This window comes from Anomaloglossus baeobatrachus, chromosome 4, assembly GCF_048569485.1.
Source record: "Anomaloglossus baeobatrachus isolate aAnoBae1 chromosome 4, aAnoBae1.hap1, whole genome shotgun sequence".
Lineage (NCBI taxonomy): Eukaryota > Metazoa > Chordata > Amphibia > Anura > Aromobatidae > Anomaloglossus > Anomaloglossus baeobatrachus.
The window spans coordinates 504488034-504504341 of NC_134356.1; the positions used below are offsets into that span (position 1 = coordinate 504488034).

The 16308-nt window shown below is 42.0% G+C and overlaps 1 protein-coding gene across 5 annotated transcripts in view; it reads right to left on the reverse strand.

The window, feature by feature from the left end:
• The window catches only part of ATP8B4 (ATPase phospholipid transporting 8B4 (putative)), a 500578-nt gene that overhangs the window by 110289 nt on the left and 373981 nt on the right, over positions 1–16308 (reverse strand). For all 5 annotated transcript variants that reach the window (XM_075345819.1, XM_075345815.1, XM_075345817.1 and 2 more), the window contains exon 17: positions 3003–3191. In XM_075345819.1, the coding sequence (XP_075201934.1) occupies positions 3003–3191 (189 nt within the window). The remainder of the gene's footprint in view (positions 1–3002; positions 3192–16308) is intronic.

Below are 16308 nucleotides of genomic sequence, written 5' to 3' on the forward strand. Positions count from 1 at the left end.
AAACTTGGTAGTTGAAATTAGGTGTAGTTATATGTCCATCAGGTTGGTAGAAAGGATTTGTATTCACTCACAAGCTTTCTGTGGCTTGCTTTGCTCAGGAAAAAAATTATAAAATCCTTATGAGGTGGTATTATTCATCAAAATGTTCACATCATTGTGCCATCTGTCCCTGATACATATTATCGTTTTGAACTTGATAAGGGTTCCATGCTTTACATATGGTGGGAATGCAGTAAGATCAAATCTTTTTGGGTAAACGTATTCTCAAATTATCACCTAATTATTGAAAGTAGGGTTGAGAATTTGCATTCAGATTGAGCTTCTTTCCATTCGTTCTTACTCAATAAGCTATCAAAAGAAAGCGCATGTTGTCAAAGCTGTGTGCGCTCACACAGGTCTGACGTGCACAGTTGAAGCACAATGATCTCACCCAGCTGTCAGATCTGTGTGAGTGAGGGCAGTGTGTCTGCAATCACTGCACACATTCCCCAGCATTTTGGATCCTCCACGTTTTTTTGACATGCGTGAGCATGGGGAGTGTGTCTGGAATCACTGCACACAGTCCCTAGCATTCTGGATGCTCTTTACACTGTCAGACCTGTGTGAGCGCAGGGAGTGTGTCTGAAATCAGTGCACACGGTCCCCAGCATTCTGGATAGTCCTTGTAATGTCAGAGCTGTGTGAGTGCGGGGAGTATGTCAAAATCCTCCTCACGCTATCAGAGAGGTGTGAGTGAGAGGAGTGTGTCTGCAATCAGTGCACATGCTCCCCAGCTTTCAGGATCCTCCTCACACTGTCAAGAGAGTTGTGAACGCGGGTAGTATGTCTGTAATCACTGCACATGCTCCCCAGCATTCTGGAGCCTCATCACGCTTTCAGACCTGTGTGAGCAAGGGGAGTGTGTCTGCATCACTGCACATGCTCCCCAGCATTCAGAATCCTCCTCACAGTGTCAGAGAGTTGTGAACAAGGTTAGTATGTCTGTAATCACTGCACATGCTCCCCAGCATTCTGGAGCCTCCTCACGCTGTCAGACCTGTGTGAGCAAGGGGAGTGTGTCTGCATCACTGCACATGCTCCCCAGCATTCAGAATCCTCCTCACACTGTCAGAGAGTTGTGAACGCGGGTAGTATGTCTGTAATTACTGCACATGCTCCCCAGCATTCAGAATCCTCCTCACAGTGTCAGAGAGTTGTGAACGCGGGTAGTATGTCTGTAATCACTGCACATGCTCCCCAGAATTCTGGAGCCTCCTCACGCTGTCAGACCTGTGTGAGCAAGCGGAGTGTGTCTGCATCACTGCATATGTTCCCCAGCATTCTGGATTCTCCTCATGCTGTCAGTGGTGTGAGCATGGGAAGTAAGTCTGCAATCACTGCACATGCTCCCCAGCATTCTGGATCCTCCTCACGCTGTCAGTGGTGTGAGGACGGGAAGTATGTCTGTAATCACTGCACATGCTCCCCAACATGGATTCTGGATTCTCCTCACGTTGTCAGAGAGGTGTGAGCACGGGGAGTTGTCTGGAATCACTGCACATGCTCCCCAGCATTCTGGAGCCTCCTCACGCTGTCAGAGCTGTGTGAGTGAGGGGAGTGTGTCTGCAATCACTGCACACATTTACCAGCATTTTGGATCCTCCACGTGCTGTCAGAGAGGTGTGAGAGCGGGGAGTATGTCTGTAATCACTGCACATGCTCCCAAGAATTCTGGATCCTCCTCATGCTGTCAGACCTGCGTGAGCGTGGGGAGTGTCTGGAATCACTGCACACGCTACCCAGCATTCTGAATCCTCCTCAGGTTGTCACATCTGTGTGAGTGCAGAGAGAGTGTCTGCAATCACTGCACACGGTCCACAGCAGTCTGGAGCCTCCTCGTAATGTCAGAGCTGTGTGAGTGCAGGGAGTATGTCTGCAATCACTGCACACACTCGGCAGCATTCTGGATCCTGCTTGCAGGTCAGAGCTGTATAAGTGTGGGGTGTATGTCTGCAATCATTGCACATGCTCCCCAGCATTCTGGATCCTCCTTACGCTGTCAGACCTGTGCGAGCACAGACAGCATCTCACTTATGCTTTACACACCAGGGCAACTATCTTGCTAGGATGAAAGGAACTGCGCAATCGCAGCCTCTGTGTTAGACAGATAAAACTCACAGAAATAGCGCCAGGGAACTTGTTCCAGAAAATGAAGGGTGGTTATATTTTGAATGGAGCATAATTTTTAATAGCTATGAATTACAAAAATATTTACACATTTTCTGCTTAATTAAATGTATCTTTTATGATGGAAAACCCCCTTTAAGTATTTGGTGCAGAAATATCTCCACAATTTCTGCATCTCTTGGCATGAAAAACGCAATGCAAAAAAAGTGCATTTTTGTCATGTTTTTAATGCGCTTTTAACATGCGTTTTGGTGCAGATTTTTCCTCACTCATTAGTACGGATGAAATATGCAGCAAAAATGCTCAAAGTTGAAATAGGACAGATTTAAATCTGCAATTCAAAATAATTTGTGCGCATAAGACTTCAGGATTCTCATTGACTTTGCTAGCATCAGGAAACCCTTCAGATTTTGTGACAAAACTGTGCAGAAAAACTCCGACAATAACACTACAAAACTACAATGTGTGCATATGGCCTGATCTGCGACTACCTTTATTTCTGCTGCACAAATATGCAGTCAAATGTACTTTTTGAGTGGCAAAGGTCTTTCACATCTTTCATCGAATACTATTAAAATGGTATTTTCTTAAACAGGCACTTATAAGACTGTGAAAACCAAAACAAGACTAACATTATCTGCAACAAATAAAAATTGTTATTTCATGCAGCCCAGTTTACAAAATGGGTCCTTAAATCATTTAACTATTTCATAGCTTCATACCCAATGTATGTGCCTTATGTAACAATGAGAGACAGACAAGCTGGTTCTCAAAGCTACATGAGTTAGCGGTGTGTGCTGCATGAGTAAAACACACTATTGACAAAAATACATTACCTATAACAGACATTCTTTTTCTGACATTGTTAAAATCTAATATGGCTAAGAGCTGGTATGTTACAATCTTCCCCATTTCCTGCACAGTGATGGTCTCAGGTGTTCGAGATTTGAATATGAAGCCAAAATTCCTTGCAGCTGTAACCAATGCACCTTCATCTGGTGACTGAGCCTGGTATGCAAGGTCTCCTGTACGGAAAAAAAAAAAAAAAAAGGTATATAAATAATGATAACACAAATATTTCTAAGAGTTGTCCCATAAAAAAGGCATTCAGCATTATACTGATAAATGACATACTGAACAAAGTATTTCATTCAGCAGAAGATGCCATAACTCATACAGTACAGTAAGATGTACAACTTTAAAATGGTTGCCTGGCCTTGACATACAAGTTCGCAGTCACGTTATATGACTGCAGATTTGTAAATTCTGACAGTGCGCAGTACACATACTGTCAGGATTCTCAGATGCGGGTGCCAGGAGTGGGTGGTAATGTGACTGTAAGTATTTGATTTGTATACTTCTGGACACATTCTGAATACACGTATCCGGCCTCTCTAAGGCTACATGCGCACGCTGCTTTTTTTGCTGCTTTTTTGCTGCTTTTTTGGCTGCAGTTTTGTCAGCAGAACGTTCTGACATCTGACTTCCCAGCAAAGTCTATGAGAAGTCAGATTTGTCATGCGCACATTGCAGTTTATTTGTCAGCGTTTTTTTGTCAAAAGTTTGTGACAAAAAAAATGCAGCATGTTCATTCTTCCTGCGTTTTTGTCAACATTTGTCACCCATTGAAATCAATGAGGGCATCAAAAACGCAGGAAAAATGCATGCTAATCAAAAGTGGTGCATTTTACCTGCCTTTTACCTGCGTTTTTGGTACCAAAAACGCAGGTGATTTGTCAGGAAGTGAGGTCAGGCAAGTGGTCCCGTCCCGTCCTCCATGTGTTCCCCGAAGTACCGCTGTCCCCAGGGGAGATGATGTGGAGGACGGGACTATCAGCAGCGGCGGCAGCGAGAGGGAAAAATCAATGTTTTCAGCTGCCAATGTCCATCCCCCTCTCGCTGCCGCTGCCGCCGCTGATAGTCCCGTCCTCCACGTGTTCCCCGAAGTACCACTGTCCCCAGCGTGCACGCACAGGGGAGATGATGTGGAGGACGGGACTATCAGCGGCGGCAGCGAGAGGGGGATGGACATTGGCAGCTGAAAACATTGATTTTTCCCTCTCGCTGCCGCTGATAGTCCCGTCCTCCACGTGTTCCCCGAAGTACCACTGTCCCCAGCGTGCACGCACAGGGGAGATGATGTGGAGGACGGGACTATCAGCGGCGGCAGCGAGAGGGAAAAATCAATGTTTTTACCTGCCAATGTCCATCCCCCTCTTGCTGCCGCCGCTGATAGTCCCGTCCTCCCCGTATTCCCCGAAGTACCGCTGTCCCCGCACAGGGGAGATGATGGACCCCTCTCACCGCCACCACCACCGCTGAAAGTCCCATCCTCCACGCTCCTGTCAGCTCCACGCAGTAGCGCGATCAGCTGAGCTGTCACTGAGGTTACTCGCGGCCACTGCTGGATCCAGCGGTGGCCACGGGTAACCTCGGTGACAGCTCAGCTGATCGTGCGGCTGTTTTCATTTGCTGCATGGAGGTGACAGGAGCGGCGGTGTCTGCTGCAGCTCCGGTCACCTCCATGCAGCAGAGCTGGATGCGGCGCTGGACCATCCTGGATTACGCCGGACATGGAGGGCTTTGTCGGGGTTAATAAATTGGTAATGAGGGAATGTGTTTGTGTTTTTTATTTCTAATAAAGGATTTTTCGGGTGTGTGTGTTTATTTACTGTAATTTACAGATTAATCATGGAAGGTATCTCGGGGAGACGCCTGACATGATTAATCTAGGACTTATTGGCAGCTATGGGCTGCCAATAACTCCTTATTACCCCGATTTGCCAACGCACCAGGGTAAATCGGGAAGAGCCGGGTACAGTCCCAGAACTGTCGCATATAATGTATGCGGCAATTCTGGGCGGCTGCTGACTGATATTGTTAGGCTGGGGGGCTCCCCTTAATGTGGAGCTCCCCATCCTGAGAATACCAGCCTTCAGCCGTATGGCTTTATCTGGCTGGCATTAAAATTGGGGGGGACCGCACGCCAGTTTTTTTTAATCATTTATTTATTTCTAATTTTTTTTTTTTCAATTCAATAAGCTTTATGGGCTTGTTTGAACTGAAAAATACATGAAACAATTGTTGACAAAACTGCAGCCAAAAACGCACCAAAAAAGCAGCAAAAACGCACCAAAAAAGCACCTACATTTTTTGTGACATTTCCAGGCTCTCTCTGACAAGGTGCAGTTTTGGCTGCAGTTTTGGCTGCAGTTTGTGAACACGAAAAAGAAGCAGCGTGCGCATGTAGCCTAAATTCACCTATACTGACGAGGAGCTTTAGGGAAAATTGCCCATTACATAGTTTTAATTGAAATGAATGCTCAGTCAAAGTAATACATGGCATAGATGTTTTTGAAGGCATTTTATCCTATGACGCTTAAAACATGGGACCATTCTCATAGTTACATAGTTACATAGTTACTTAGGTTGAAAAAAGACCTAGGTCCATCTAGTTCAACCTTCCTCCACCAGTTCTACATTTAGTCACTAAGTCATTTATAACCAACAATGTTTTGTGTACTGAGGAAATCATCCAGCCCTTTTTTAAAAGCTGTTATAGTATCTGCCATTACTACCTCTTGTGGTAGTGTATTCCACAGTCTGACCGCTCTAACTGTAAAGAACCCTTTCCTATTTAGGTGTCGGAATCGCTTTTCTTCCACTCGCAGTGAGTGCCCCCTGGTCCTTGGTACTGTCTTTGGAAGAAATAAGTCATGTGCCAGTCCTTTATATTGACCACACATGTATTTATACATATAAATGAGATCTCCTCTGAGACGTCTTTTTTCTAAGCTAAACATATCTAACTTTTTCAACCTGTCATCATATGGGAGGCCTTCCATTCCTTGTAATAGTCTAGTTGCCCGCCTTTGAACTGACTCTAACTTCTGAATGTCCTTTTTAAAATGTGGAGCCCAAAACTGGATCCCGTATTCCAGATGTGGCCTTACAAGTGATTTATAGAGGGGTAACAATACGTTGGGATCACGGGATCTAATCTCTCTTTTTATACACCCTAAAATCTTGTTTGCTTTAGCAGCTGCTGCTTGACATTGAGTGCTGCTGCTCAGCTTATTTGTAATGAGAATACCAAAGTCCTTCTCCTGTTCTATAGTCCCGAGTTTACTTCCATTTAATGTATACGCAGCTATAGGATTACTCCGTCCTAGGTGCATTACTTTACATTTATCAACATTAAATCTCATTTGCCAAGTATCTGCCCATTCTGACATCTTATCCAGATCTTTTTGTAATATTGTACTATCCAGGTCAGTTTTTAAGATCCTACATAGTTTGGTGTCATCGGCAAAGACTGACACTGTACTATCAATCCCATCCACAAGGTCATTAATAAAGAGAGTAAAAAGAATCGGTCCAAGCACAGATCCCTGCGGCACCCCACTGCTGACTATAGCTCATTTAGAGAATGTACCATTTATGACTACTCTTTGTTTCCTATCTTTTAGCCAATTCCTTACCCAGTTGCATATTGTGTCCCCTAGTCCTTGCTTCTGGAGCTTTAGTATAAGGCTATTATGTGGTACAGTATCAAATGCCTTTGCAAAGTCCAAATAAATCACATCAGCTGCATTACCAATCTCTATGGATTTAATAAATTCATACTTAACTACTCAGGACTATTAGGGATATAAATAATAACTAAATCACTGCAAAAGAGTATCAAAGCTGTAAGCATAAATCACTTCACTGTCAAAACCACCAAGGATGTAAAACCTAACCTCTTAACTGCCCTGAGTCATCATGGATTTTACCAATAACTAGAGTTGATCGGGATGCCAATAATCTGGGGCCGGCGGATCATTAACAGACTTAAAAATAAGTCCGATCCGCTCCGGAATACGGTGCCCATATAAGTGAATGGGGATCGGAATCCAGAGGTTAAAAACGTTTGTGGAGGGGCTAGGGGGCTGGGAGCGAGCGCGGCATATTCACCGAGGCGCTGTCATGGCGGCACACTCCTTCCGGGTCACGCTGTTACCTTCCGGAGCCGACAATTCAATATTCATTGTTTTCCCTGGCCAACGGCTCGTGTTGGTTGCAGCTAGACACGCCCCCACCCTGAGTGGCAGCGTGTCAGCTAACTGCAACCAATCACAGGCGCCAGGACGGCCGGTGGGCGGGGAAAGCAGTGTACTGTTGGTCAGTTCACGGTGGTAAACACTCGGCAGCACAGTTATAGCGCGCGGCTGCAGCCCCAGCCGTCGCGCTGTATCTGTGCTGTGTATACAGTGACCAGAGTCACACGTGCGAGGCTGCCGGGTGCTACCATGGCAGACTTGCGTGAGCCCCTCGCATGTGTGATTCCGGTGAAAGTAAAAAAAAACAAAAAACGACGTGCGGTTCCCCCTATTTTCATCCCCAGCCAAGATAACGCCGGCCGGGGGCTGGTATATCCTCAGCCTGCAGCCGTCCGGTAATGCCGCATCTGTTAGATGTGACCGTACCGGTGTGCGCTACTGGCTCTTCCCGCTGGCGTGATGTGGTGCCAGTCAGGGTAATTGCAAGGGTTAGCAGGGGCACACAGCTGCTGCTAAACCCTAGCTTTGTGTGATGGCCCAGGCGTCTATCAAATACCTGCATCACACAAATCTGTAAATAACAGTAAATAAACACAGACACAGAGAAAAATCCTTTATTTGAAATAAAGTACAAAACACACCCTGCTTCTCTTTATTAAGCCCCAAACCCTGCAGTTCCGACGTAATCCACAGGAGAAGTCCCGCGGTGACACATACAGCTCTGCTACATCTCAAGAGCGAGCAGCTATATAGAAGACTGCCCGCTCTGACTGCAGCCTATTATTGAGCCGCGATGAGCGATAACTGCACGGCAGAGACTGTCACAAGCTGGGGGGCGCGTCAGCCAGGAACCAATCACAGCTGAAAGGACGGCCGGTGGGCGGGGAAAACACGGAAAGCTGTGTGATTGCGTGCACAGCATAGGAAGTGAAAGCGCGACCCGGAAGCAGTGTGCCGCCATGGCACCGAGCTTTGGTAAGTATGAAACGCTCATTTATTTTTTTTTCATTTTTTATTATTGCAGATTCCGGATCGTGCACCGGGAATCCCGCGCCTGGATCGGGCCCGGAAATAGTGCTGAAACCGCGCGGATCCGGACATTTACAGTCCGGGCCCGCTCAGCACTACCAATAGCACATTTAAACCCTTGACGACTATTACTCCTTTTTACTAACCTGAGGTACAAGCCAATAGTATCCCCCAGACAGGTGAAAAGGCAAGAGCTGTCAGCTGTACATTACAGCTGCATCAGCCATGATTGGTGTTGGCAGTGACTAGGATGTTTAACCCCATAGATGCTGCTATCAATAGTGACAGCAGCATCTAGTTAACAGAGAATGGGGGCTCACTATTTAACCCACTGGCACCCTGACTTTGAGATAGTGTGGACCTCTAAAACTAAGTGATGGCCTTAGAGTCTGCCAGCTGTAAAGGCCTGCTCAGATATTAGCAACATTTTAGTGGTAAAAATATAATTTTTCACTCCTGACATTCCACTTTGTGTTAATTCCTCAAATGCTCCTTAAGGGTTAATAAACTAAATAACAGTAGATTACATATGTTAAGGGGTGCTGTTACATAGTTACATTTACAGAGGTTGAAAAAAGACCTAGGTCCATCTAGTTCAACCTTCCTCCACCAGTTCTACATTTTGTCCCTAAGTCACTTATAACCAACAATGTTGTGTGTACTGAGGAAATCATCCAGCCCTTTTTTAAAAGCTGTTACAGTATCTGCCATTACTACCTCTTGTGGTAGGGCATTCCACAGTCTGACTGCTCTAACTATAAAGAACCCTTTCCTATTTAGCTGCCGGAATCGCTTTTCTTCCACTCGCAGTGAGTGCCCCCTGGTGCTTAGAATTGTCTTTGCAAGGAATAAGTCATGTGCCAGTCCTTTATATTGACCACACATGTATTTATACATATAAATGAGATCTCCTCTGATACGTCTTTTTTCTAAGCTAAACAAATCTAACTTTTTCAACCTCTCATCATATGTGAGGCCTTCCATTCCTTGTAGTAGTCTAGTTAGTTGCCTTTGAACTAACTTCTGAATGTCCTTTTAAAATGTGTAGCCCAAAACTGGATCCCATATTCTAAATGTGGCCTTACAAGTAATTTATAGATGGGGAACAATACATTGGGATCACGGGATCTAATTTCTCTTTTTATACACCCTAAAATCTTGTTTGCTTTAGCAGCTGCTGCTTGACATTGAGTGCTGCTGCTCAGCTTATTTGTAATGAGAATACCCAAGTCTTCCTCCTGTTCTGTAGTCCCGAGTTTACTTCCATTTAATGTATACGCAGCTATAGGATTACTCCGTCCTAGGTGCATTACTCTACATTTATCAACATTAAATCCCATTGGCCAAGTATCTGCCCATTCTGACATCTTATCCAGATAGTTTTGTAATATTGTACTATCAAGGTCAGTTTTTAATATCCTACATAGTTTGGTGTCATCAGCAAAGACTGACACTTTACTATCAATCCCATCCACAAGGTCATTAATAAAGAGATTAAAAAGAATTGGTCCTTGCACAGATCCCTGCGGCACCCCACTGCTGACTATAGCCCATTTATGTACCATTTATGACTACACTTTGTTTCCTATCTTTTAGCCAATTCCTTACCTAGTTGCCTATAGTTTCCCAATTAAAAAGAATCGGTCCAAGCACAGATCCCTGCGGCACCCCACTGCTGACTATAGCTCATTTAGAGAATGTACCATTTATGACTACTCTTTGTTTCCTATCTTTTAGCCAATTCCTTACCCAGTTGCATATTGTGTCCCCTAGTCCTTGCTTCTGGAGCTTTAGTAAAGGCTATTATGTGGTACAGTATCAAATGCCTTTCCAAAGTCCAAATAAATCACATCAGCTGCATTACCAATATCCAGATTTGCACTAACCTCCTCATAGAACCCCAACTGGTTGGTTAGACACGACTTATCTTTCATGAATCCATGCTGTCTGTCAGTTATTATATTTTCTGAAATATATTTTTGCATGTCATCCCTTAAAATGCTCTCAAAAACTTTGCATACTACTGATGTCAGGCTTACTGGACGGTAGTTGCCTGGATCCACCCTCTTACCTTTCTTAAATATCAGTACCACATTAGCAATCCTCCAATCCCCAGACACCAACCCTATTACAAGCGAGTATAAGAAGAAGAGATATAGTGGTCTGTCGATTACTGAGCTCAATTCCCTCAATATTCGTGGATGAATGCCATCTGGCCCGGAGGATTTGTCAATGTTTAATTTACTCAGACACAGCCATACTTCTTATTGTGTTAAATTAATTATATCGGTTGGTGAACTTTGATTTTTGACTTATTGAATGATCCCTGGAACAGTCAGTTCCTTGGTGAACACAGATGAGAAGTGCCTGTTTAATATCTCAGTATTTTCTTGGTCCTCTATAACTACAGTAACTTGTTATATTTTAAAGGGCCCGATACTATCCTTTGTTTTCCTTTTGGCATTAATGTATTTATAAAAGCTTTTGGGATTTATTTTAATGTCCTTGGTGATTTTTATTTTTACAATAGTTTCACTTTCAGGAGTTTTCCCGATACATAGGTCTCCCAAAGTCACTTCAAATCTAAAGAAGTCCCTAAAAAAATAAGTTTCCTTGAATAAAATACTGCTACATTTTTTTAAACCTTCTAATAGCGTAAAAAAATAAAGAAAACATTTGACAAATGCTGCTAATGTAAGGCAGACATAAGGGAAATGTTATTTATTAATTACTTTGTGTGGTGACTATCTGTATTAAAAGGATAAATATTAACATCTTGAAAACTAAACTTACCATTATTATAAAGTATGAAAAAATAATATCAAAATTACTGCAATATGCTAAAACATTCCAGGCTATTGCCATATAAAGTGACACATCAGATTTGAAAAATTTGGCTTGGTCACTAAGACGTTAATATATTCATCTGCAGATAGAGAACTATGGTGCTACAGTTTAAAGCACTACATATAAATGTTCCTGACTTAAATTTAAATATTTAATGAAATCAATGACGTCATGAAGGTGATATGGTGGCTTTGAGCTTACAACAGTTTAGCTAGCACCACTGTACAGCTCCAATATACAGGTAATTTTGCATGTTTCTTTTTTTCCTTTTTTTTTAAATAAAAATGCAGTATGCAATTTATTTTACAGATGGCCAAAAATTCCAAATTCATATTAAAATGGTTATTTTGAATATTTAAAGCTATCACCTATCCATTCATTGCTGATGTTGGGGGTCCGATAGCTAGGACACTTATGTTATCCAGAAAAGGGCATTGAGTGCGCAGTGGCACGCATTCATAGTCTGTGGGACAGAGTGAGAAGGAAAAGTACTGTTCTCAGCCATCACCAGCAGTCCTATAGACAATGAGCTTCCACACACGACACGTATACTAGCCACAATGGTCATGCCACAACTCTATCTTTTGTGTTGAAGTATCTAATGAAAAAGCGCAAGGGTCATTGTGAAAGAAGGAAGAGCAGGGTCAGCTGTGATATTGCCTATAGTAATTGATGAATCCTGTGTTATCATATGTGTTTAAATTTATTATTCTGCCTCTGCTGAAAAGGAGCCTGCTGAAAATTCATCTTGAATTGAAAGAAAGTATCAGCCGAAAAAGCCCCAGGGGCTAGTGTAAAAATTTCTAACTTATTAATATACTTCTTTTTTTTTTATAAAAGGTCGCGATATGAAAATAAAATGGTTGACAATTTTTTTTTAACTAAATGTAATGTAAAAACTGATTAAAACAATAGTTAAAACAATAGATAATTTTATGATGATAGCTGCCTTTTTAATGTTGATAATGATCTTTTTAATGGCTTCCTATGAAGCTGATGTCACGGTCCACACAATAAAACAATGTTCTTTTAAAAGAGTGATTAGATACAAACTGCTGGATAAAAATGTAAATCTCCTCTATAATTGAAAACACATAAACCACATTTTCAGCTGACTCCAACTATAGATAAAAAAATTGCCTAATGTCTAAATGAATTATTGCTGAAACATGTATGACTCAGGCCAAATAGCGCTGTGGTATATAGAAGAGAATCCCATAACAGAAGCGGCATTTGCTCTATATGACTAATAAAACTGTAAAGATCAACCTTTAAAGGGCAGGATAAGAAACATGTAAGTTTTGAAATATCTATAAACGTTTGGAAAACATCCTTTTTTGGTCAAATAAATGCGTGTGAAAAAGGTCACAGGAAGATGTGTGGGACCATTCATAAACATACACATCATGAGCAATTTCGCTGGTATCGGGTCTGAGTCACCAGCAATTCTGAAAATTCCAGAACTGCAAACACGTGTCTGTCCTAAAAGCCACGAGGAGGCTAAATTATAAATACTGGAAGCTCATTTAGCATAACTCCTGTATGGTGCAGTACATTTTGGAAACTCCGCAAGAAAAATTCGGCATCCTAGTTAACCCTTTCCTCTACTACAATTCATAGCAACATACAGTAAATGAAATGGAAGGATTCATCTCATCTATTACTAAATCTGGATTTCAGAACAGTCAAAAGAACTGAAAACTAAGTTATGCAAAATCAGAATTTTTCCATATTATTGGTATCAATATTTTCTACATTCTTTAAAGGGAACCTGTCACATACATGAACAGTTCTGGGTGCATATTGCTAATCTCTGCCTAACCATCCCTGTATACACTCGCATAGATAAAGAGATCTTTAGAAAAAGTATTTCTAAAGATCTTTTATCTTATGCTAATGAGCGAGGGCAGTAGCCCCCTGGGTTCCCTTGCCAGTCGGCTCCATTAGCATGTTATTATGTCCCTGTGGGTGTGCTATCATGCTAATGAATACGCAGCGTCACAGAATGATCTCACTCACCTCTCCGCTGCCATTGCGTCCAACGGGGGATTTCGGCTCAGTGCGCATGACCCTCGAGTTTGGGTCATGCGCACTACTTCAGTTTAAAGCTAGGACACGTACACCCGGCTTCATAGTGTGCATGACCCAAACTCCGGGGTCATGCGCACTGAGCCGAAATCCCCCGTCGGACGCGATGGCAGCGGAGAGGTGAGTGAGATCATCCTGTGACGCTGCGTATTCATTAGCATGATAGCACACCCACAGGGGCGTACTAACATGCTAATGGGGGCGAATGGCAAGGAAACCAACACCAAGGGAACTAGTGCCCTCGCTCATTAGCATACGGTAAAAGATCTTTAGAAATACTTTTTATAAAGATTTATCTATGCTAGTGTATACAGGGATGGTTAAGCAGGGAATAGCAATATGCACCAGAACTGCTCGTGGTCCTGGGTGCATATTGCACCTGACAGGTTCCCTTTAAGGCAGTTTAAGTGTATGTGCACACAGAGTTTTTGCTCAGTTTTGGAGCAGAAACTCCAAGGTTTTGAGATGGATTTGGAGAGTTTCCACTCAGTTTCTGCTCCAAAAGATCTCTTGAAAAAACTCATTGTGAACACACCCTACAGCGATGTTTACACAACATCTTCTTCAGGTAAAAATGAACATAACACACCACAATGTCAAAACAACATGTCTGTGCACATGTTCAGCCTTTTGTTACGCTTTTAGATGGGTGAGGGTTCGGAAACTGTTAAGTGGTTAAAAATAGCATGCACATTTTTCGGCCAAGTTATAGTTTAGATCAGGGGAAAAAAAAGATGATGACAGTAAAGCCGCCACAAAAAACTATGGCAAAACCGCCATCAATGACGCTTCAGAAAAGAGACCACCGGCTTTTCCCTAAAATGACTGTCTAAGAAAACTTTGGTGGCTCTGCTATCGGAATAAAGACGTTGTGTGCACATGCACCAATAGAGGTTTATAAAGCATAGGGTTTTAGGATGCCAGTCCTGTAAAGTAGTGGATCCTACATGCACTACCTCTTTTACCACATTTAACAAACTATATGAAAAGGGAGTGGACATTTTTATCTTCATCTTAATACGTGTTTTGGGGACATGATTATGCCGCACTGCTAATATATCAGTTATATATGTTCTCCTCTTACTCTTGTTAATACAGGGCTTCTGTGCACAAATAGGAGGCCGATAAAAGGAGCATGTAAGCAGAACTGTCCATCAGTCTCCTCCAACTGAAAACAGCTTTCTAATGTTAAATGCTTTCTATTGGAGAAGACTAATGGTCATATACTCCTCCATCAATAGCCGTTTTATGGACAGGAGCGCAGTGCAATCTATGAGAAAGGATAGACTAACCTATCATACCTAAATAATAGTGAGTGCCCAAAATTGTTATACTAGCACATTATTAAAATAAAGATCAAGTAGCATCTCAGTGTATGTATCATTGCATGTTTTTCAGCAAATGATTTACAGTATGTTTGCATAGCCTGACTATTTTAATATGCGTGTAAAGAAAAAAGAAGATAATAGAATACGTTAGAAATCTATATGGTACTGTAGGATGGGGCGAAGGAACACAAATGCCTGATAATTGTACAATATTTCTTACCACTTTTCATCAATAAAAAAGTGAAAACTAACTAATTAAAGCAAAGATGATGTGTAAATTGGTTGCTGCAACTTTTTTTTTCTTTTCAATTTTAGTACTGTATTTTATTGAGTTTACATAAGAAAAAGTGTCAACAATAAAGACAAACCAGTAGTCACAATCGGTTACAGAATAACGGTCATATTTGGAGGCATTATCCGGCAGCAGGAGATAGACCCGAGCAACCAAGAGAAGAGAGAAAAAGGAGAAGAAAGTAGTGATAAGAAAGAGCTAGAAAGGGATAGTTAAATCAGGGTAATAAGTGGTGGGAAAAGACCTCGGAGACCACAGCAAACCCAGCAGTGTCAGAGCGAGTAATGAAAGGACCAACAGGATATTTCTCCTCCAGTGAGGGACCCGAGCAGGGCTCTACCACATGGTGAGAAACTTAGGTCCTGACACAAATGTCTCCCAGTGGAATCATTTGGTGGCAGTGGCTGCAGCCTCTTCGCGAGACTGGGCCATAACTCGTTCGGTTGCTGCAACTTTTATATGGTTTTGAATACGATCTTGGCCACTTAAAAGACAAATCCAATATTATTTACATGGTGTAATGATTTACAGACTACACACAGAACGTGATTATCAGTCCACTGAGATGAATGGGCAGATTATCAGTGAAATACGGGTAAACTAGAAAGATTCCCACATTACCTAAAACCTGTGTTGTATGATGACATTGAGGGGAACAGCAACAATGTAGAGTCAGTATGGGTAAATGTACATGGGGAGGGGAATAATGGAAAAATGCTAATTGGAGTTTGCTATAAGCCTCCTAACATACCTGAACAAATAGATTGTGAAATGCTGGAACAAATTGAAAAGGCAGCTAATAATAATAATCGGGTTCTTATTATGGGGGATTTCAACTATCCAGACATTCAGTGGGACATAGAATCTTCTGGTTCTGCTAAAAGCTGTAAGTTCTTATCTACTATTCAAGACCATTTTCTCTCTCAGATGGTAGGTGAACCGACCAGGGGAGATAATTTGCTAGATCTGGTCCTGTCAAATAGACCGGATACAATTTCAGATCTACAGGTCCGGGAGCACTTGGGCACCAGCGATCATAATATGGTAAGCTTCAACATAATATTCAATAGAACATTTCAAAGGGGGAATGCTAAAACCTGGAATTTTAGGAAAGCTGATTTCAACAAATTAAGGGAAGAGCTTAAATGTGTAGATTGGGACAAAGTCATGGTAACTGGGGATACTGAACATAAATGGGGTAAGTTTAAGGATATACTACTAGAGTCCTGTAAAAAAACGTATACCCTCTGGTAATAAAATGTCCAGGAATAAAAAGAAACCACTATGGATAAATAAGACTGTACAAAGTATAATAAAACAAAAACAAAGGGCATTTAAAATCTTAAAGGCTGAGAATACAGAAATAGCATTTCAGAAGTATAAAGATATCAATAGGAAATGTAAAAAAGAAATCAAACAAGCAAAATTAGCTACTGAAACAAAAATCGCCAATGACATTAAAATAAATCCCAAAATCTTTTATAAATACATTAATGCCAAAAGGAAAACAAAGGAT